Source organism: Oncorhynchus mykiss, chromosome 18 (genome assembly GCF_057628025.1).
Source record: "Oncorhynchus mykiss isolate SJ-2025 chromosome 18, ASM5762802v1, whole genome shotgun sequence".
Lineage (NCBI taxonomy): Eukaryota > Metazoa > Chordata > Actinopteri > Salmoniformes > Salmonidae > Oncorhynchus > Oncorhynchus mykiss.
Genome location: NC_143039.1, coordinates 14,230,007 through 14,252,441, shown reverse-complemented (window position 1 = coordinate 14,252,441; position 22,435 = coordinate 14,230,007). Strand labels below are relative to the sequence as shown.

General features: G+C 45.4%; 1 protein-coding gene across 3 annotated transcripts; it reads right to left on the bottom strand.

Moving 5' to 3' along the window:
* Positions 1-173: 173 nt before the first annotated feature.
* Positions 174-22,322, bottom strand: txlng (taxilin gamma). Of its 3 annotated transcripts, none has more exons than XM_036951536.2 (10): positions 22,247-22,322; positions 20,608-20,881; positions 20,079-20,170; positions 19,544-19,714; positions 17,350-17,544; positions 12,812-12,931; positions 12,368-12,442; positions 4,782-4,874; positions 4,053-4,148; positions 174-3,882 (listed from the first exon to the last, which is right to left on the bottom strand). In XM_036951536.2, exons 2-10 carry the CDS (start codon positions 20,864-20,866, stop codon positions 3,616-3,618), a joined length of 1,368 nt encoding a protein of 455 aa, XP_036807431.2. In that variant the 5' UTR covers positions 20,867-20,881; positions 22,247-22,322; the 3' UTR covers positions 174-3,615. The 3 variants fall into 3 exon arrangements, with proteins under 3 accessions (XP_036807431.2, XP_036807434.1, XP_036807432.2); XM_036951539.2 differs by lacking the exon at positions 22,247-22,322 and adding an exon at positions 21,997-22,077; XM_036951537.2 differs by lacking the exons at positions 19,544-19,714; positions 20,079-20,170; positions 20,608-20,881; positions 22,247-22,322 and adding an exon at positions 18,569-18,711.
* Between the last annotated feature and the right edge of the window lie 113 nt (positions 22,323-22,435).

Genomic DNA, 22,435 nt, shown 5'->3' with positions numbered 1-22,435 from the left:
AGCCAGACTACATTTTTTCCTTCCGCCACAATAACGACCGTGGGCATAGTGTTTGGCCAGAGCAAGGAGTCTGGGAAGCCACGCAAGGTTGTGTGTGTGTATACTGCCTAGAAATTAACTTCATTCACAAGACCAATTTAAACATCTAGGAAATTAAAACGACAACCAAGTTGTGAAATTCTACAAAATAGTTTATTGAAAAGTGAGAGACGGGACTATAAGAACATTTCACAATCTTATAAAAGGGGAATGTGGGCTCAAAGCTTTCTGAACATGAACTAGCTCTGCTTTCACAGTTCTCACCTGCCCGAGGTAGATGTCTTTTACGTAACCTGAGTTTAACTGGCGGGCATCACAACAGCCTGAGCGCCAGTCTGTTTGTGGTGTTTTGCCTACTTCATTGCTGTCAGTCAAGCCAAACAATGAGTTGGCATAACAGCCCAAGCAGATGGACTCTGGCTACATCCAACTGGCCTGCACCACATCACACAGTAAAGTATTGAACTTGATTTAGACTTGAGGGGGTTAAGATACCCCCTCCCCCCCAAACTGGCTTGGACCCATCTTAACATTCACGTTTAACTTCAGGGGCTGTGCTCTGAATTACATCCTTATGACTTCACAAGAAAACAAGACAACGTACGCTGGTGATATCTGAGGTTTCTAGGTCGATGACAGGGTGATCGGGCCAGTAGGGGAACCTGGGTAATGTTTATTAGGGCACGCATCCGTTCACGGTTTAAATATTTTTCAGCTGGAAACAGTTTCCAGTGATTGAACCCAGTTTCATTTTGTTTTCTTGTTTGATGCCTAATGAACACAACCCTGACCTGGGGCCCAAAACCACCATCATTCTCATTACAAGAGACTGGTTACATTTCTTTCACATTGTCGGCAAGTATCTCCAATGCCAAATAAGTTCTTAGTGAACATTCGCATCGTGTTTGAATTATACTTTTCGTTTGTATAAAAAAAAAAATAGCAAATCACATGTTTTTCCAGTATAAAGTACAATATGAAAAGACACCTTATAAATCCATGTATTTTTTTGTTCTGTATTTTTGCTTCCAGAAATAAAAACCAATTTCTGTCTATAAACAAGACATAAGGAATAGAAAGAAGCCTATTTGGAGCCCAAGAAACATCACGTCCCATATAAATGTTCACTGGTCTGGAACACAACCAAGTTACCAAGCAGACCCAGTTCCTGAAGACCCACAGTGTCTGCAGTAAAGTGTTCACTGGTCTGGAACAACCAAGTTACCAAGCAGACCCAGTTCCTGAAGGCCCACAGTAAAGTGTTCACTGGTCTGGAACAACCAAGTTACCAAGCAGACCCAGTTCCTGAAGGCCCACAGTGTCTGCAGTAAAGTGTTCACTGGTCTGGAACAACCAAGTTACCAAGCAGACCCAGTTCCTGAAGACCCACAGTGTCTGCAGTAAAGTGTTCACTGGTCTGGAACAACCAAGTTACCAAGCAGACCCAGTTCCTGAAGACCCACAGTGTCTGCAGTAAAGTGTTCACTGGTCTGGAACAACCAAGTTACCAAGCAGACCCAGTTCCTGAAGGCCCACAGTAAAGTGTTCACTGGTCTGGAACAACCAAGTTACCAAGCAGACCCAGTTCCTGAAGGCCCACAGTGTCTGCAGTAAAGTGTTCACTGGTCTGGAACAACCAAGTTACCAAGCAGACCCAGTTCCTGAAGGCCCACAGTAAAGTGTTCACTGGTCTGGAACAACCAAGTTACCAAGCAGACCCAGTTCCTGAAGGCCCACAGTGTCTGCAGTAAAGTGCCTCACTGACTTCTCCAACCAAATGATCACACAGAAGTACAATTACATTGTGAGCCCTTAACCATTGGGTAAATGACCCAGTGAGCCCTTAACCATTGGGTAAATTGAACCGAATGCCCCCCTCTCTCCATGTGGAGGTATCAGTTAAGGAGAGCTGGAGAACAGTTTGGCCCTTGGCGTATTGGAATGATAGCACAATAGACCTGGGACCAGGCTGTTTGTCAAGTTGGACCAGACAACACACAGATCTGGGGCCAGGCTACTGGAATTACAAACCAGGAAAGCCTGTAGATACAGCAGCATCAGAACCAGGGGTCCTCCTGTAGAAACTGGGAACCTACAATGACTGAACGTGCTGTCTGTTGACTGCATGGCATCTTGGTCAAAGCTGAACAGATTGAACCCTTTAGACTCAGTCTCTTATGTTAAAAGGACAGGGATGTTCCTTTTCAAGTCCCAGGTGCTTCAGAAAGGAGACTTGACTGAAACTAAACACCAGTGCTGAGGTATTAGAAAGCCAGTAGATTCCATCACGACAAGCCAACGACTGAAATGGCCCAGCCATAGAAATACAAGTCAACCAATCATGTTACATTGACTTAACTGGGAATTCCCATCCTAGTAAATCTATGGTACCTGCTCTGAGATAAACATTGTATGTTTGCAACTCTTCTACTGTACAATGCCCTGCTATTTCTGGTCCTAGACAGAGATTAGATTCAGTTAGTCACGACGATGCAACAAGGCTACTTCAATATAGCAATATGCATATGATAGAATTTAAATCCCACTACAATATCAGTTCAAAAGATATTTAATCTGAACACTGTTAAGAGTTCTAAAAGAGATTTAATCTGACTACAATTCCACAGCTCCAAAATATAGATTTTTCAATGGAAGAAAGCAGCACAGAGACGTGTCAGACTGTAGAGGAAATTGGGAGACGGGAGAAAGTATAATTTTAGTCCAACTGGAAAGCTGCTGAACAACAGCCCCGTGACTGACCACGGGAAAGCTGCTGAACAACAGCCCTGTGACTGGCCACGAGAAAGCTGCTGAACAACAGCCCCGTGACTGACCACGGGAAAGCTGCTGAACAACAGCCCTGTGACTGGCCACGAGAAAGCTGCTGAACAACAGCCCTGTGACTGACCACGAGAAAGCTGCTGAACAACAGCCCTGTGACTGGCCACGAGAAAGCTGCTGAACAACAGCCCTGTGACTGACCACGGGAAAGCTGCTGAACAACAGCCCTGTGACTGGCCACGAGAAAGCTGCTGAACAACAGCCCTGTGACTGACCACGAGAAAGCTGCTGAACAACAGCCCTGTGACTGACCACGAGAAAGCTGCTGAACAACAGCCCTGCGACTGACCACGAGAAAGCTGCTGAACAACAGCCCTGCGACTGACCACGAGAAAGCTGCTGAACAACAGCCCTGCGACTGACCACGAGAAAGCTGCTGAACAACAGCCCTGCGACTGACCACGAGAAAGCTGCTGAACAACAGCCCTGCGACTGACCACGAGAAAGCTGCTGAACAACAGCCCTGTAACTGACCACGAGAAAGCTGCTGAACAACAGCCCTGTAACTGACCAACAGCATGAAGACAATCATCTAAGAAAATACAAATGTGGTAGAAAAGGGGGGAGCCTTGTGCTCACCACAAAGCCCAGTTTTACAATGTACAGTCAGGGCAAAAAGTATTATATTCATTGGTAATAATGCAGTCATTTTAATCTTAATTATAAACTTTAACACACAAAAAAAGATATACTGTATTCAAATACACCCCCCAAAAGGCAGAGGGGGTTAGTGGCTCAGTTGTCAAGTTGCTCTGTGGTGGAGGACTCTAGCTCCAGTTCAGGGGTAGTAAGGGGCTGCGTCTCTTCCCCCCTCCCAGGCGGAGACATCTCATCCTGGGTAGACTCCTGGCTGGGCTGGGGGTCTGGAGGTCCCGTCCCCTCCTCCTCCTCTCCCAGTTTGGTGGTGAGGTCGTCCCTCTCCTTCTGCAAAGCCCGGCACAGTTTCTCCAGGCACTCCAGCTTCCCATGCAGGCCCTTGTAATGTTTGTCCCGCAGTGTCTTCTGGAGAGGACAAACAGCCAACGACATTCAACATCAGATATTCTACAATTAGGTGACATCATTCACTGAGATACTTTGTGAAATGTTACAGTACAAAATATTCTTAAACGTCTGCTGCTATTAGTAAATGATAAAGTAAGACGGCCCTCTGGGAGAGTTTCTCATCTCACCTCCTCAGCCATCTGTAGCAGAGCCTGGTTGTTGGTCTCCCACTTCGTTCTCCACAGAGTCGTCTCCTTCTCCAGCTTCTTGATCTTCTTGGTCATCTGGAGAACAGAAAAAAGATCAGAGCTACAGAGAGGTCGACAGACCTAAACCCTCCCAGCTACAGGGAGGTCTGTCGACAGATCTAAACCCTCCCAGCTACAGGGAGGTCTGTCGACAGATCTAAACCCTCCCAGCTAGAGGGAGGTCTGTCGACAGACCTAAACCCTCCCAGCTACAGAGAGGTCTGTCGACAGATCTAAACCCTCCCAGCTAGAGGGAGGTCTGTCGACAGACCTAAACCCTCCCAGCTACAGAGAGGTCTGTCGACAGACCTAAACCCTCCCAGCTAGAGGGAGGTCTGTCGACAGACCTAAACCCTCCCAGCTAGAGGGAGGTCTGTCGACAGACCTAAACCCTCCCAGCTAGAGAGAGGTCTGTCGACAGACCTAAACCCTCCCAGCTAGAGAGAGGTCTGTCGACAGACCTAAACCCTCCCAGCTAGAGAGAGGTCTGTCGACAGACCTAAACCCTCCCAGCTAGAGAGAGGTCTGTCGACAGACCTAAACCCTCCCAGCTAGAGAGAGGTCTGTCGACAGACCTAAACCCTCCCAGCTAGAGAGAGGTCTACAGACCTAAACCCTCCCAGCTATATACCAAAGAAAGTGTTTGGTGTTAAATGTTCAGTTCCAAACCTTCTCCATCTCCTGTCTGAAGGTAGTGAACACCTCGTTGCTTTTCGCCAGAGTGGTCTGGAATTCCTCAAACTTGTCCATGTACAAAGAGAGCTACAAATCACAAAACACATGAACACAGTCACCCTGCAAATATATACACATGTACACACTGCAAATATATACACATGAACAGTCACCCTGCAAATATATACACATGTACACACAGTCACCCTGCAAATATATACACATGTACACACAGTCACCCTGCAAATATATACACATGTACACACAGTCACCCTGCAAATATATACACATGTACACAGTCACCCTGCAAATATATACACATGTACACACAGTCACCCTGCAAATATATACACATGTACACACAGTCACCCTGCAAATATATACACATGAACACAGTCACCCTGCAAATATATACACATGAACACAGTCACCCTGCAAATATATACACATGTACACACAGTCACCCTGCAAATATATACACATGTACACACAGTCACCCTGCAAATATATACACATGTACACACAGTCACCCTGCAAATATATACACATGTACACACAGTCACCCTGCAAATATATACACATGTACACACAGTCACCCTGCAAATATATACACATGTACACACAGTCACCCTGCAAATATATACACATGTACACACAGTCACCCTGCAAATATATACACATGTACACACAGTCACCCTGCAAATATATACACATGTACACACAGTCACCCTGCAAATATATACACATGTACACACAGTCACCCTGCAAATATATACACATGTACACACAGTCACCCTGCAAATATATACACATGTACACACAGTCACCCTGCAAATATATACACATGTACACACAGTCACCCTGCAAATATATACACATGAACACAGTCACCCTGCAAATATATACACATGAACACAGTCACCATGCAAATATATACACATGAACACAGTTCCCTGCAAATATATACACATGTACACAGTCACCCTGCAAATATATACACATGTACACAGTCACCCTGCAAATATATACACATGTACACACAGTCACCCTGCAAATATATACACATGTACACACAGTCACCCTGCAAATATATACACATGTACACACAGTCACCCTGCAAATATATACACATGTACACACAGTCACCCTGCAAATATATACACATGTACACAGTCACCCTGCAAATATATACACATGAACACAGTCACCCTGCAAATATATACACATGAACACAGTCACCCTGCAAATATATACACATGTACACAGTCACCCTGCAAATATATACACATGTACACAGTCACCCTGCAAATATATACACATGTACACAGTCACCCTGCAAATATATACACATGTACACAGTCACCCTGCAAATATATACACATGTACACAGTCACCCTGCAAATATATACACATGTACACACAGTCACCCTGCAAATATATACACATGTACACACAGTCACCCTGCAAATATATACACATGAACACAGTCACCCTGCAAATATATACACATGTACACAGTCACCCTGCAAATATATACACATGAACACAGTCACCCTGCAAATATATACACATGTACACACAGTCACCCTGCAAATATATACACATGAACACAGTCACCCTGCAAATATATACACATGTACACACAGTCACCCTGCAAATATATACACATGAACACAGTCACCCTGCAAATATATACACATGTACACACAGTCACCCTGCAAATATATACACATGAACACAGTCACCCTGCAAATATATACACATGTACACACAGTCACCCTGCAAATATATACACATGAACACAGTCACCCTGCAAATATATACACATGTACACACAGTCACCCTGCAAATATATACACATGAACACAGTTACCCTGCAAATATATACACATGAACACAGTCACCCTGCAAATATATACACATGAACACAGTTACCCTGCAAATATATACACATTAACATAAAGTCAACCTTATATATATATATATATATATATACACACATACATACATACATACATACATACATACATACATACACACACATACATATATACATATACAGTGCCTTGCGAAAGTATTCGGCCCCCTTGAACTTTGCGACCTTTTGCCACATTTCAGGCTTCAAACATAAAGATATAAAACTGTATTTTTTTGTGAAGAATCAACAACAAGTGGGACACAATCATGAAGTGGAACGACATTTATTGGATATTTCAAACTTTTTTAACAAATCAAAAACTGAAAAATTGGGCGTGCAAAATTATTCAGCCCCCTTAAGTTAATACTTTGTAGCGCCACCTTTTGCTGCGATTACAGCTGTAAGTCGCTTGGGGTATGTCTCTATCAGTTTTGCACATCGAGAGACTGAAATTTTTTCCCATTCCTCCTTGCAAAACAGCTCGAGCTCAGTGAGGTTGGATGGAGAGCATTTGTGAACAGCAGTTTTCAGTTCTTTCCACAGATTCTTGATTGGATTCAGGTCTGGACTTTGACTTGGCCATTCTAACACCTGGATATGTTTATTTTTGAACCATTCCATTGTAGATTTTGCTTTATGTTTTGGATCATTGTCTTGTTGGAAGACAAATCTCCGTCCCAGTCTCAGGTCTTTTGCAGACTCCATCAGGTTTTCCTCCAGAATGGTCCTGTATTTGGCTCCATCCATCTTCCCATCAATTTTAACAATTTTCCCTGTCCCTGCTGAAGAAAAGCAGGCCCAAACCATGATGCTGCCACCACCATGTTTGACAGTGGGGATGGTGCGTTCAGGGTGATGAGCTGTGTTGCTTTTACGCCAAACATAACGTTTTGCATTGTTGCCAAAAAGTTCAATTTTGGTTTCATCTGACCAGAGCACCTTCTTCCACATGTTTGGTGTGTCTCCCAGGTGGCTTGTGGCAAACTTTAAACAACACTTTTTATGGATATCTTTAAGAAATGGCTTTCTTCTTGCCACTCTTCCATAAAGGCCAGATTTGTGCAATATACGACTGATTGTTGTCCTATGGACAGAGTCTCCCACCTCAGCTGTAGATCTCTGCAGTTCATCCAGAGTGATCATGGGCCTCTTGGCTGCATCTCTGATCAGTCTTCTCCTTGTATGAGCTGAAAGTTTAGAGGGACGGCCAGGTCTTGGTAGATTTGCAGTGGTCTGATACTCCTTCCATTTCAATATTATCGCTTGCACAGTACTCCTTGGGATGTTTAAAGCTTGGGAAATCTTTTTGTATCCAAATCCGGCTTTAAACTTCTTCACAACAGTATCTCGGACCTGCCTGGTGTGTTCCTTGTTCTTCATGATGCTCTCTGCGCTTTTGACGGACCTCTGAGACTATCACAGTGCAGGTGCATTTATACGGAGACTTGATTACACACAGGTGGATTGTATTTATCATCATTAGTCATTTAGGTCAACATTGGATCATTCAGAGATCCTCACTGAACTTCTGGAGAGAGTTTGCTGCACTGAAAGTAAAGGGGCTGAATAATTTTAAACGCCCAGTTTTTCAGTTTTTGATTTGTTAAAAAAGTTTGAAATATCCAATAAATGTCGTTCCACTTCATGATTGTGTCCCACTTGTTGTTGATTCTTCACAAAAAAATACAGTTTTATATCTTTATGTTTGAAGCCTGAAATGTGGCAAAAGGTCGCAAAGTTCAAGGGGGCCGGATACTTTCACAAGGCACTGTATACATACATACATACATACATACATACATACATACATACATACATACATACATACATACATACATACATACATACATACATACATACACACACATACTGCTCAAAAAAATAAAGGGAACACTAAAATAACACATCCTAGATCTGAATGAATGAAATATTCTTATTAAATACTTTTTCTTTACATAGTTGAATGTGCTGACAACAAAATCACACAAAAATGATCAATGGAAATCAAATTTATCAACCCATGGAGGTCTGGATTTGGAGTCACACTCAAAATTAAAGTGGAAAACCACACTACAGGCTGATCCAACTTTGATGTAATGTCCTTAAAACAAGTCAAAATGAGGCTCAGTAGTGTGTGTGGCCTCCACGTGCCTGTATGACCTCCCTACAAAGCCTGGGCATGCTCCTGATGAGGTGGTGGATGGTCTCCTGAGGGATCTCCTCCCAGACCTGGACTAAAGCATCCGCCAATTCCTGGACAGTCTGTGGTGCAACATGGCGTTGGTGGATGGAGCGAGACATGATGTCCCAGATGTGCTCAATTGGATTCAGGTCTGGGGAACGGGCGGGCCAGTCCATAGCGTCAATGCCTTCCTCTTGCAGGAACTGCTGACACACTCCAGCCACATTGTCTTGAATTAGGAGGAACCCAGGGCCACCGCACCAGCATATGGTCTCACAAGGGGTCTGAGGATCTCATTTCGGTACCCAATGGCAGTCAGGCTAACTCTGGCGAGCACATGGAGGGCTGTGCGGCCCCCCAAAGAAATGCCACCCCACACCATATATATATATATATACACATTAATGTACAGTTACCATCCATATACAGTTGAAGTCCGAAGTTTACATAAACTTAGGTTGGAGTCATTAAAACTCGTTTTTCAACCACTCCCCAAATGTCTCGTCAACAAACTATCGTTTTGGCAAGTCGGTTACGACATCTACTTTGTGCATGACAAGTAATTTTTTCCAACAATTGTTTACAGACAGATTATTTCACTGTATCACAATTCCAGTGGGTCAGAAGTTTACATACACTAAGTTGACTGTGCCTTTAAACATCTTGGAAAATTCCAGAAAATTATGTCATGGCTTTAGAAGCTTCTGATAGGCTAATTTACATTATTTGAGTCAATTGGGGGTGTACCTGTGGATGTATTTCAAGGCCTACCTTCAAACTCAGTGCCTCTTTGCTTGACATCATGTGACAATCTAAAGATATCAGCCAAGACCTCAGAAAAGAAATTGTGGACCTCCACAAGTCTGGTTCTTCCTTGGGAACAATTTCCAAACGCCTGAAGGTACCACGTTCATCTGTACAAAAAATAGTACGCAAGTATAAACACCATGGGACCACGCAGCCGTCATACTGCTCAGGAAGGAGACGTGTTCTGTCTCCTAGAGATGAACTAACTTTGGTGCGAAAAGTGCAAATCAATTCCAGAACAACAGCAAAGGACCTTGTGAAGATGCTGGAGGAAACAGGTACAAAAGTATCTACATCCACAGTAAAACGAGTCCTATATCGACATAACCTGAAAGGCCAGTCAGCAAGAAAGAAGCCACTGCTCCAAAACCGCCATAAAAAGCCAGACTACAGTTTGCAACTGCACATAGGGACAGAGATCATACTTTTTGGAGAAATGTCCCCTGGTCTGACGAAACAAAAATATAACTGTTTGCCATAATGACCATTGTTATGTTTGGAGGAAAAAGGGGAGGCTTGCAAGCCGAAGAACACCATCCCAACCGTGAAGCATGGGGGTGGCAGTATCATGTTGTTGGGGTGCTTTGCTGCAGGAGGGACTGGTGCATTTCACAAAATAAACGGAATCATGGAGGGAAAATGATGTGGTTGCAAATGGGTCTTCCAAATTGACAATGACCCCAAGCATGCTTCCAAAGTTGTGTCAAAATAGCTTAAAGACAACAAAGTCAAGGTATTGGAGTGGCCATCACAAAGCCCTGGCCTCAATCCCATAGACAATTTGTGGGCAGAACTGAAAAAGCGTGTGCGAGCAAGGAGGCCTACAAACCTGACTCAGTTACACCAGTTCTGTCAAGAGGAACGGGCCAAAATTCACCCAATTTATTGTGGGAAGCTTGTGGAAGGCTACCCAAAACATTTTTCCCAAGTTAAAACCAGTTGCACTTAGCCATCCCGGATCCGGGATCGTGAATACAGCCTGAAGCTCATTACCATAACGCAACGTTAACTATTCATGAAAATCGCAAATGAAATGAAATAAATATGCTAGCTCTCAAGCTTAGCCTTTTGTTAACAACACTGTCATCTCAGATCTTCAAAATATGCTTCTCAACCATAGGAAAACAATAATTTGTGTAACAGTAGCTAGCTAGCGTAGCATTTAGCGTTAGCATTAGCATTCAGCAGGCAACATTTTCACAAAAACCAGAAAAGCATTCAAATAAAATCATTTACCTTTGAAGAACTTCAGATGTTTTTAATGAAGAGACTCTGTTAGATAGCAAATGTTCAGTTTTTCCTGAAAGATTATTTGTTTAGGAGAAATCGCTCTGTTTGGTGCGTGACGTTTGGCAACCAAAAAAACTCGAAAATCCAGTCATCAAAACGCCAAACTTTTTTCCAAATTAACTCCATAATATTGACTGAAACATGGCAAACGTTGTTTAGAACCAATCCTCAAGGTGTTTTTTTACATATCTCTTCGATGATATATCGTTAGTGGAAGTGTGCTTTCTGTCCTGAATCCCAGGAGAAAATGCCCGCAACTGAAGATTACGCACCAATTTAGACAAAGGACACCGGGCGGACCCCTGGAAAATGTAGTCTCTTATGGCCAATCTTCCAATGATATGCCTACAAATACGTCACAATGCTGCAGACATCTTGAAGAAACGACAGAAAGCGCAGGCTCGTTCCTGGTGCATTCACAGCCATATAAGGAGACATTGGAAAACAGAGCTTCAGAAATTCTGCTCATTTCCTGTTTGAAGTTTCATCTTGGTTTCGCCTGTAGCATGAGTTCTGTGGCACTCACAGATAATATCTTTGCAGTTTTGGAAACGTTAGACTGTTTTCTTTCCAAAGCTGTCAATTATATGCATAGTCGAGCATCTTTTCGTGACATAATATTGCGCATAAAACGGGCACGTTTTTTTATCCAATAATGAAATAGCGCCCCTATAGACTCAACAGGTTAAACAATTTTAAGGCAATGCTACCAAATACTAATTTAGTGTATGTAAACTTCTGACCCACTGGGAATGTGATGAAAGAAATGAAAACTATTACTACTATTATTCTGACATTCCACATTCTTAAAATAAAGTGGTGATCCTAACTGACCTAAAACAGGGAATTTATACCTGGATTAAATGTCAGGAATTGTAAAAAACTGAGTTTAAATGTAGTTGGCTAAGGTGCATGTAAACTTCCGACTTAACTGTATATACACATACAGTCACCCTCCATATAAACACACATTCACATACAGTCACCCTCCATATAAACACACATTCACATACAGTCACCCTCCATATAAACACACATTCACATACAGTCACCCTCCATATAAACACATTCATATACAGTCACCCTCCATATAAACACATTCATATACAGTCACCCTCCATATAAACACATTCATATACAGTCACCCTCCATATAAACACATTCATATACAGTCACCCTCCATATAAACACATTCACACACAGTCACCCTCCGTATAAAACACATTCACATACAGTCACCCTCCATATAAACACAGTCACATACAGTCACCCTCCGTATAAACACATTCACATACAGTCCCCCTCCATATAAACACAGTCATATACAGTCCCCCTCCATATAAACTGACTGCCAGAACAGGGAAGGAAAAGGCAGCTAGTTACCTGCTGTTTGAGCTGCGTCTCCTGTTCCTTCAACAGCTCACATTCATGTCTCCACTCTGTGGCGTCTTTCAGGAGCTGAACAGGAGACGGGAAATGGTCACAACTTCTGACAAACAGACAACCGATACAATCAATGAGTCAACGCAAACAGACAACCGATAAAATCAATGAGTCAACGCAAACAGACAACCGATACAATCAATGAGTCAACGCAAACAGACAACCGATAAAATCAATGAGTCAACGCAAACAGACAACGGTCACTCACGTCCAGTTATTAGAGAGAAACACAGTGTCCTGGGTTGTGTTCATTAGGCACCTGGACCTCATTTTAAGTTGCAATTGAAAAATGTTTTCAGTTGTTTTCCCCAATGGAACACAACCCTCCAGTTATTTGTAGCTAGCTAGAGCATCATCATAACAACCCATGGCAGTGGGACTCACAAAGTCTCTCTCTCTCTGCTGCTTCCCCTCCAACTCTCTCATCAGCTCAGCTGTCCTCTGGAGCTTGGCATCCACCAACTGCTGCTGCTTCTCCTTGTGCTTGAACACCTTGTCAATGTGCTGGGGACACAGACAGACAGACAGAACACCTTGTCAATGTGCTGGGGACACAGACAGACAGACAGACAGAACACCTTGTCAATGTGCTGGGGACACAGACAGACAGACAGAACACCTTGTCAATGTGCTGGGGACACAGACAGACAGACAGAACACCTTGTCAATGTGCTGGGGACACAGACAGACAGACAGAACACCTTGTCAATGTGCTGGGGACACAGACAGACAGACAGAACACCTTGTCAATGTGCTGGGGACACAGACAGACAGACAGAACACCTTGTCAATGTGCTGGGGACACAGACAGACAGACAGACAGAACACCTTGTCAATGTGCTGGGGACAGACAGACAGAACACCTTGTCAATGTGCTGGGGACAGACAGACAGAACACCTTGTCAATGTGCTGGGGACAGACAGACAGACAGAACACCTTGTCAATGTGCTGGGGACAGACAGACAGAACACCTTGTCAATGTGCTGGGGACACAGACAGACAGACAGAACACCTTGTCAATGTGCTGGGGACAGACAGACAGACAGAACACCTTGTCAATGTGCTGGGGACAGACAGACAGACAGACAGAACACCTTGTCAATGTGCTGGGGACAGACAGACAGAACACCTTGTCAATGTGCTGGGGACAGACAGACAGACAGAACACCTTGTCAATGTGCTGGGGACAGACAGACAGAACACCTTGTCAATGTGCTGGGGACACAGACAGACAGACAGAACACCTTGTCAATGTGCTGGGGACAGACAGACAGACAGAACACCTTGTCAATGTGCTGGGGACACAGACAGACAGACAGAACACCTTGTCAATGTGCTGGGGACACAGACAGACAGAACACCTTGTCAATGTGCTGGGGACACAGACAGACAGGACACCATGTCAATGTGCTGGGGACACAGACAGACAGGACACCATGTCAATGTGCTGGGGACACAGACAGACAGGACACCATGTCAATGTGCTGGGGACAGACAGACAGAACACCTTGTCAATGTGCTGGGGACAGACAGAAAGGACACCTTGTCAATGTGCTGGGGACAGACAGAAAGGACACCTTGTCAATGTGCTGGGGACAGACAGACAGACCACCGTGTCAATGTGCTGGGGACAGACAGACAGACCACCGTGTCAATGTGCTGGGGACAGACAGACAGGACACCATGTCAATGTGCTGGGGACAGACAGACAGGACACCATGTCAATGTGCTGGGGACAGACAGACAGGACACCATGTCAATGTGCTGGGGACAGACAGACAGGACACCATGTCAATGTGCTGGGGACAGACAGGACACCATGTCAATGTGCTGGGGACAGACAGGACACCATGTCAATGTGCTGGGGACAGACAGAAAGGACACCTTGTCAATGTGCTGGGGACAGACAGAAAGGACACCGTGTCAATGTGCTGGGGACAGACAGACAGACCACCGTGTCAATGTGCTGGGGACAGACAGAAAGGACACCTTGTCAATGTGCTGGGGACAGACAGACAGGACACCATGTCAATGTGCTGGGGACAGACAGGACACCATGTCAATGTGCTGGGGACAGACAGGACACCATGTCAATGTGCTGGGGACAGACAGGACACCATGTCAATGTGCTGGGGACAGACAGGACACCATGTCAATGTGCTGGGGACAGACAGGACACCATGTCAATGTCCTGGGGACAGACAGGACACCATGTCAATGTGCTGGGGACAGACAGACAGGACACCATGTCAATGTGCTGGGGACAGACAGACAGGACACCATGTCAATGTGCTGGGGACAGACAGACAGGACACCATGTCAATGTGCTGGGGACAGACAGACAGGACACCTTGTCAATGTGCTGGGGACAGACAGAAAGGACACCTTGTCAATGTGCTGGGGACAGACAGAAAGGACACCGTGTCAATGTGCTGGGGACAGACAGACCACCGTGTCAATGTGCTGGGGACAGACAGAAAGGACACCTTGTCAATGTGCTGGGGACAGACAGGACACCATGTCAATGTGCTGGGGACAGACAGGACACCATGTCAATGTGCTGGGGACAGACAGACCACCGTGTCAATGTGCTGGGGACAGACAGAAAGGACACCTTGTCAATGTGCTGGGGACAGACAGGACACCATGTCAATGTGCTGGGGACAGACAGGACACCATGTCAATGTGCTGGGGACAGACAGACAGGACACCATGTCAATGTGCTGGGGACAGACAGGACACCATGTCAATGTGCTGGGGACAGACAGACAGGACACCATGTCAATGTGCTGGGGACAGACAGACAGGACACCATGTCAATGTGCTGGGGACAGACAGACAGGACACCTTGTCAATGTGCTGGGGACAGACAGACAGGACACCTTGTCAATGTGCTGGGGACAGACAGACAGGACACCGTGTCAATGTGCTGGGGACAGACAGACAGGACACCGTGTCAATGTGCTGGGGACAGACAGAAAGGACACCTTGTCAATGTGCTGGGGACAGACAGGACACCCTGTCAATGTGCTGGGGACAGACAGACAGACAGGACACCTTGTCAATGTGCTGGGACAGACAGACAGGACACCTTGTCAATGTGCTGGGACAGACAGACAGGACACCTTGTCAATGTGCTGGGACAGACAGGACACCATGTCAATGTGCTGGGGACAGACAGGACACCATGTCAATGTGCTGGGGACAGACAGGACACCATGTCAATGTGCTGGGGACAGACAGACCACCGTGTCAATGTGCTGGGGACAGACAGAAAGGACACCTTGTCAATGTGCTGGGGACAGACAGGACACCATGTCAATGTGCTGGGGACAGACAGGACACCATGTCAATGTGCTGGGGACAGACAGACAGGACACCATGTCAATGTGCTGGGGACAGACAGGACACCATGTCAATGTGCTGGGGACAGACAGACAGGACACCATGTCAATGTGCTGGGGACAGACAGACAGGACACCTTGTCAATGTGCTGGGGACAGACAGACAGGACACCTTGTCAATGTGCTGGGGACAGACAGACAGGACACCGTGTCAATGTGCTGGGGACAGACAGACAGGACACCGTGTCAATGTGCTGGGGACAGACAGAAAGGACACCTTGTCAATGTGCTGGGGACAGACAGGACACCCTGTCAATGTGCTGGGACAGACAGACAGACAGGACACCTTGTCAATGTGCTGGGACAGACAGACAGGACACCTTGTCAATGTGCTGGGACAGACAGACAGAACACCTTGTCAATGTGCTGGGACAGACAGGACACCATGTCAATGTGCTGGGGACAGACAGGACACCATGTCAATGTGCTGGGGACAGACAGGACACCATGTCAATGTGCTGGGGACAGACAGGACACCCTGTCAATGTGCTGGGGACAGACAGGACACCTTGTCAATGTGCTGGGGACAGACAGGACACCATGTCAATGTGCTGGGGACAGACAGAAAGAACACCTTGTCAATGTGCTGGGGACAGACAGGACACCGTGTCAATGTGCTGGGGACAGACAGAAAGAACACTGTGTGAATGTGCTGGGGACAGACAGAAAGAACACTGTGTCAATGTGCTGGGGACAGACAGGACACCGTGTCAATGTGCTGGGGACAGACAGAAAGAACACTGTGTCAATGTGCTGGGGACAGACAGAAAGAACACTGTGTCAATGTGCTGGGGACAGACAGGACAGACCAGAGATAAAGCTAGATGGAACTTCCTCCATGCTCCATGCTGGGGACAGGACAGGACAGACCAGAGATAAAGCTAGATGGAACTTCCTCCATGCTCCATGCTGGGACAGACAGGACACCGTGTATAAACCAGAGATAAAGCTAGATGGAACTTCCTCCATGCTCCATGCTGGGACAGACAGGACACCGTGTATAAACCAGAGATAAAGCTAGATGGAACTTCCTCCATGCGTCAGATTTCCAGAGGCTCTTAAATGCATTTAACATGTTGAAAAATACACCTAGTAAAAAAAGATTCATCGGGGCAATTCCAAACTAAATCCCACTAAAAGTAATCGTCTCATCAAAGCACCAATCAGACTGCTCCTACATGTTGTAGGTCGGCCATAGGCACCTGACTAAAGAGACAGAAGGGGTAGAGAGAGAACGAGGGGGAGAGAGAGACAGAAGGGGTAGAGAGAGCGAGGGGGAGAGAGAGACAGAAGGGGTAGAGAGAGAGAGGGGGAGAGAGAGACAGAAGGGGTAGAGAGAGAGAGAACGATGGGGAGAGAGAGACAGAAGGGGTAGAGAGAGAGAACGATGGGGAGAGAGAGACAGAAGGGGTAGAGAGAGAGAGAACGATGGGGAGAGAGAGACAGAATGGGAGGAATAGAGAGAATGTGTGCATGTGAAAAGACAGAGTAGAAAGAGGTACGTCTCGTCCTCCTACCTCCTCCCTGAGCTCGTACTGTTTGATGAGTTTGTTGAGTTTCTGGGCCAGCTCCATGTTCTCCTGGCGCAGCTTGGAGTTGTGAGTGTTGTGCTGTTCCATCTGTACCTCGATCTGGTTCAGCGTCATCTGGAAGTGAAGGGTGGCCTCCTTCCGATGCTCCTCATACTCTCTGGACCGTTGCATGTTGTCATCCTGACATGAGATATGGCAAAACGGTAAATTTGCAAAAAACAATGGTAACAAGGATGGGGTCAATTCTGTTTTCAATTCATGAATTCTATTGAAATTGTATTCATTCATAACAAATATTTTCTATGAAGAGAATTGACTGAACTTCCGGAATTGACTGAATTTAAACCTAAATCGAACCCAACCCCTGAATACTCCCTGTATGTAAGCTCCATTCTTGTGGATTCAATTGCATTCCTCGTGTTAGTTACTGTTTTATTTGTGCTACTCTACATCGTTGGGAAAGGTCCGTAAGCAAGCATTTCACTGTAAAGTCCAGTTGTATTCAGAGCATGTGATGAATACAATGTGATTTGATACAAGCATAGAGATCCTATGATTCTATATGTAGTTCAATGAGTACACAGGCTTACAGTAGCCACTAACTGACTTGCTGTGTGACACTCTCCTCACTACCTACCTTGAGGGTCTTATTGTGTCTCTGCAGTTCCCTACAGAGGTTCTCCAGCTTGCTGCTTGACAGACTCTCCTCACTACCTACCTTGAGGGTCTTATTGTGTCTCTGCAGTTCCCTACAGAGGTTCTCCAGCTTGCTGCTTGACAGACTCTCCTCACTACCTACCTTGAGGGTCTTATTGTGTCTCTGCAGTTCCCTACAGAGGCTCTCCAGCTTGCTGCTTGACAGACTCTCCTCACTACCTACCTTGAGGGTCTTATTGTGTCTCTGCAGTTCCCTACAGAGGCTCTCCAGCTTGCTGCGTGACAGACTCTCCTCACTACCTACCTTGAGGGTCTTATTGTGTCTCTGCAGTTCCCTACAGAGGCTCTCCAGCTTGCTGCGTGACAGACTCTCCTCACTACCTACCTTGAGGGTCTTATTGTGTCTCTGCAGTTCCCTACAGAGGTTCTCCAGCTTGCTGCTTGACAGACTCTCCTCACTACCTACCTTGAGGGTCTTATTGTGTCTCTGCAGTTCCCTACAGAGGCTCTCCAGCTTGCTGCGTGACAGACTCTCCTCACTACCTACCTTGAGGGTCTTATTGTGTCTCTGCAGTTCCCTACAGAGGCTCTCCAGCTTGCTGCGTGACAGGATGGCCTTGCTGTGTTCACTCTGCAGGTGGATCTTCTCTTTGACCATCTGGGACTGCTTCTGTTTTCAATTCATGAATTCTATTGAAATTGTATTCATTCATAACAAATATTTTCTATGAAGAGAATTGACTGAACTTCCGGAATTGACTGAATTTAAACCTAAATCGAACCCAACCCCTGAATACTCCCTGTATGTAAGCTCCATTCTTGTGGATTCAATTGCATTCCTCGTGTTAGTTACTGTTTTATTTGTGCTACTCTACATCGTTGGGAAAGGTCCGTAAGCAAGCATTTCACTGTAAAGTCCAGTTGTATTCAGAGCATGTGATGAATACAATGTGATTTGATACAAGCATAGAGATCCTATGATTCTATATGTAGTTCAATGAGTACACAGGCTTACAGTAGCCACTAACTGACTTGCTGTGTGACACTCTCCTCACTACCTACCTTGAGGGTCTTATTGTGTCTCTGCAGTTCCCTACAGAGGTTCTCCAGCTTGCTGCTTGACAGACTCTCCTCACTACCTACCTTGAGGGTCTTATTGTGTCTCTGCAGTTCCCTACAGACTCTCCTCACTACCTACCTTGAGGGTCTTATTGTGTCTCTGCAGTTCCCTACAGAGGCTCTCCAGCTTGCTGCGTGACAGACTCTCCTCACTACCTACCTTGAGGGTCTTATTGTGTCTCTGCAGTTCCCTACAGAGGCTCTCCAGCTTGCTGCGTGACAGACTCTCCTCACTACCTACCTTGAGGGTCTTATTGTGTCTCTGCAGTTCCCTACAGAGGTTCTCCAGCTTGCTGCTTGACAGACTCTCCTCACTACCTACCTTGAGGGTCTTATTGTGTCTCTGCAGTTCCCTACAGAGGCTCTCCAGCTTGCTGCGTGACAGACTCTCCTCACTACCTACCTTGAGGGTCTTATTGTGTCTCTGCAGTTCCCTACAGAGGCTCTCCAGCTTGCTGCGTGACAGGATGGCCTTGCTGTGTTCACTCTGCAGGTGGATCTTCTCTTTGACCATCTGGGACTGCTTCTTCTGCAGCACCTTCACCTGCTTCTGTATACTGCGGCTCTCCTCCAGCTGTCAATCAATCAATCAATCAATCAAAGCTGTCGCAGGACACAAAGGCGTAATGATACTCAAAACACCATTTGAACAGAGATTCAAATGAGACCTGGTTAGTGTTCATTAGGCAGGAAATGGAAGAAAACTAACTGAATTGGTGTAATTAGAAATTCTCGTTTTGCTTTCGGTTGCAAAATAGTTTTGCCATCATGTGCACTAATAAATACAACCCGGGGTATACAATCTCAAGACACAAATAGGGATGAACATGTTTAGCTGATCAACTAGCAGTGGCCCACTGCAATTGGCCCACTGCAATTTATTAGATGAAAATAATCCCTTAAAGCAGCATAGACATGTGGAGGCTTCCAGCTCTTACCGAATCAGCATACTTCTTGCACAAAGCGGCCAGCTTCTCCTCTGGCGAGGCTAGTGTGGTCAGGGCTTGCATCAGTAAGAGAACCTCTTTTCCTGTTACAAAACAACAAGTGAAGAGATCAGCCACTTCTCCTCTGGCAAGGCTAGTGTGGTCAGGGCTTGCATCAGTAAGAGAACCTCTTTTCCTGTTACAAAACAACAAGTGAAGAGATCAACCACTTCTCCTCTGGGGAGGCTAGTGTGGTCAGGGCTTGCATCAGTAAGAGAACCTCTTTTCCTGTTACAAAACAACAAGTGAAGAGATCAACCACTTCTCCTCTGGGGAGGCTAGTGTGGTCAGGGCTTGCATCAGTAAGATAACCTCTTTTCCTGTTACAAAACAACAAGTGAAGAGATCAACCACTTGTCATGGTTGAAGAGGAAGGGACATTCTCAATAACTTGGCTAAAATCACCATGACAGCATGCAGTGGTTTCCATATATTACCTCACACGCGTTAGACAGGCAACGACAGTCTCGTGTTAACCTACCCAATCCCTTTGGGTCCTTGATCTTGCCACCACCGCCGCCGCCTGGGTCCAGTTCAGCATTGTTGGGGTCCAGGGGGCAGTCCTCTCTCCCTGGAGTCTCCCCTCTCACCTCCTCACTGCAGCAGCTACTGACCAGCTCAAACATCCCCAGGTGCTCCTGGCTACCTGGGCTGTCCAGCTCTGGAGGGGAGCTGCTGCCAGATCCCCCCACTAGCCCCCGAGTCGCCACCTCCATTCCACAGAACCCTGCAGCCTCCATGATATTGGTCCCAAACTGGAAAAGAGGAAAAGTTAACTCAGTGAAATATAGGTGGTCGTATCCACCTGACCATGTGAGTACACCTGACTATTTGAGTACACCTGACCATGTAAGCATTGATTCAATTCGTTAACAGAACCGGTTCATACTTGATCATTCACTGATCTTGTCAGCGGTGTGTAACTTATTTCAATAGCCTCAACAACACTTGTAAACATTGACAGTAATGAGACAGCAAGTTAGCAACCACATGCTGTCCTCCGGACTCTAGCAAGGCACCAACTCTAGCAGGGCAAGACAGGTCCCCACCTTTAACTCTGATCTGACCAAGGGTCACTAAGTTCAGATCATTCTAATAACTAGGGTAGCATTGGCAGTAGTGGTAACTATAGTTATTCATATATTAATGAAACACTGGACCACAGTTCCCTCAACAATCAAGAAGGGATAGAATCCTTTAAGAAGATAGTTGAGGATTACCACGTGCTAGACCTAACAGCACCAACAGAAGGACTCGTCATATAAATCAGCACAGGAACCCCTCAATTCCCTTGATTTAGTTAACTGCCTAGATAACCCGGACACCGAAGATAAAATAATTATCCGACTGAACACAAGTGAAGGATGTAGCCTAAACACCGCTGTTGCAGTTACACTCGTACGTTAGTTCAATCAATTTAGACACCCAAACAAGTAAACTTGCCACACAGTAGTGGCAATAAAACTAGCTACCTAACGTTGGCTAGTTTTGATATATTATTAGCAGGCACTAGCTAGCCAATTCGTGTTAGCTAATAACCTCCAAACAATTAAGTGACTTTACCTACCCAGCTAATAGCTATACTGATAGGAAAACATTGAGCCATGTATCAGCTACGCTAAAGCTAATGGATGTAGCTAGCGAGCCACAGATCTAAATAATCTAGTTAGCATAGCTATAACGTTAGTCACAGTAACCTTTGGTATGCTAGGCTAGCTAGCTTTGACACGAGCTAGCTGTAGGTTAGCTTGTTAGCTGAGTAACAAATCCAACGTTGACATTCAACTCAACAAAAATTGTGGACTAAAGTGTTTCCATCAAGTATTGATTGATGTATGGATTATTGAACGTAAGTATAGAAAGAAAATACCACCAAGCAATAAGTCGCAAACTGTTTGGGTTTGGCAGGTGCGTGAGTCCACACTGTGCCAACTTATGCTAAGCTAACAACCTGTCACTGGCAAACTATGCTATGGACTTCCTTAGTAAATACAACATGTTTTAACACTTCGCGTTCTCTTTTGTTTGACTGTAACATGTTACAATCATTAAGGAATACAGACATAATTTGTGTAGGGTCAGCGAAACACAGAAAAGGGCGTAAAAGTACCACACTGTACCTGTATGTTTTTACTGTTTAAATCGACCCTGTCTCTGGCATCGGAGTGTGTCGCTATGATGTGACGCAATATATAAGGACGGGGGCGGGGCTGCTTGACCCTATTGTCATGTTGCATAAACAACACCAAAACAAAACCCTTCCCTATACAGCCCTTCAGATATAACAATATGTCTGTAATTTTCATTAA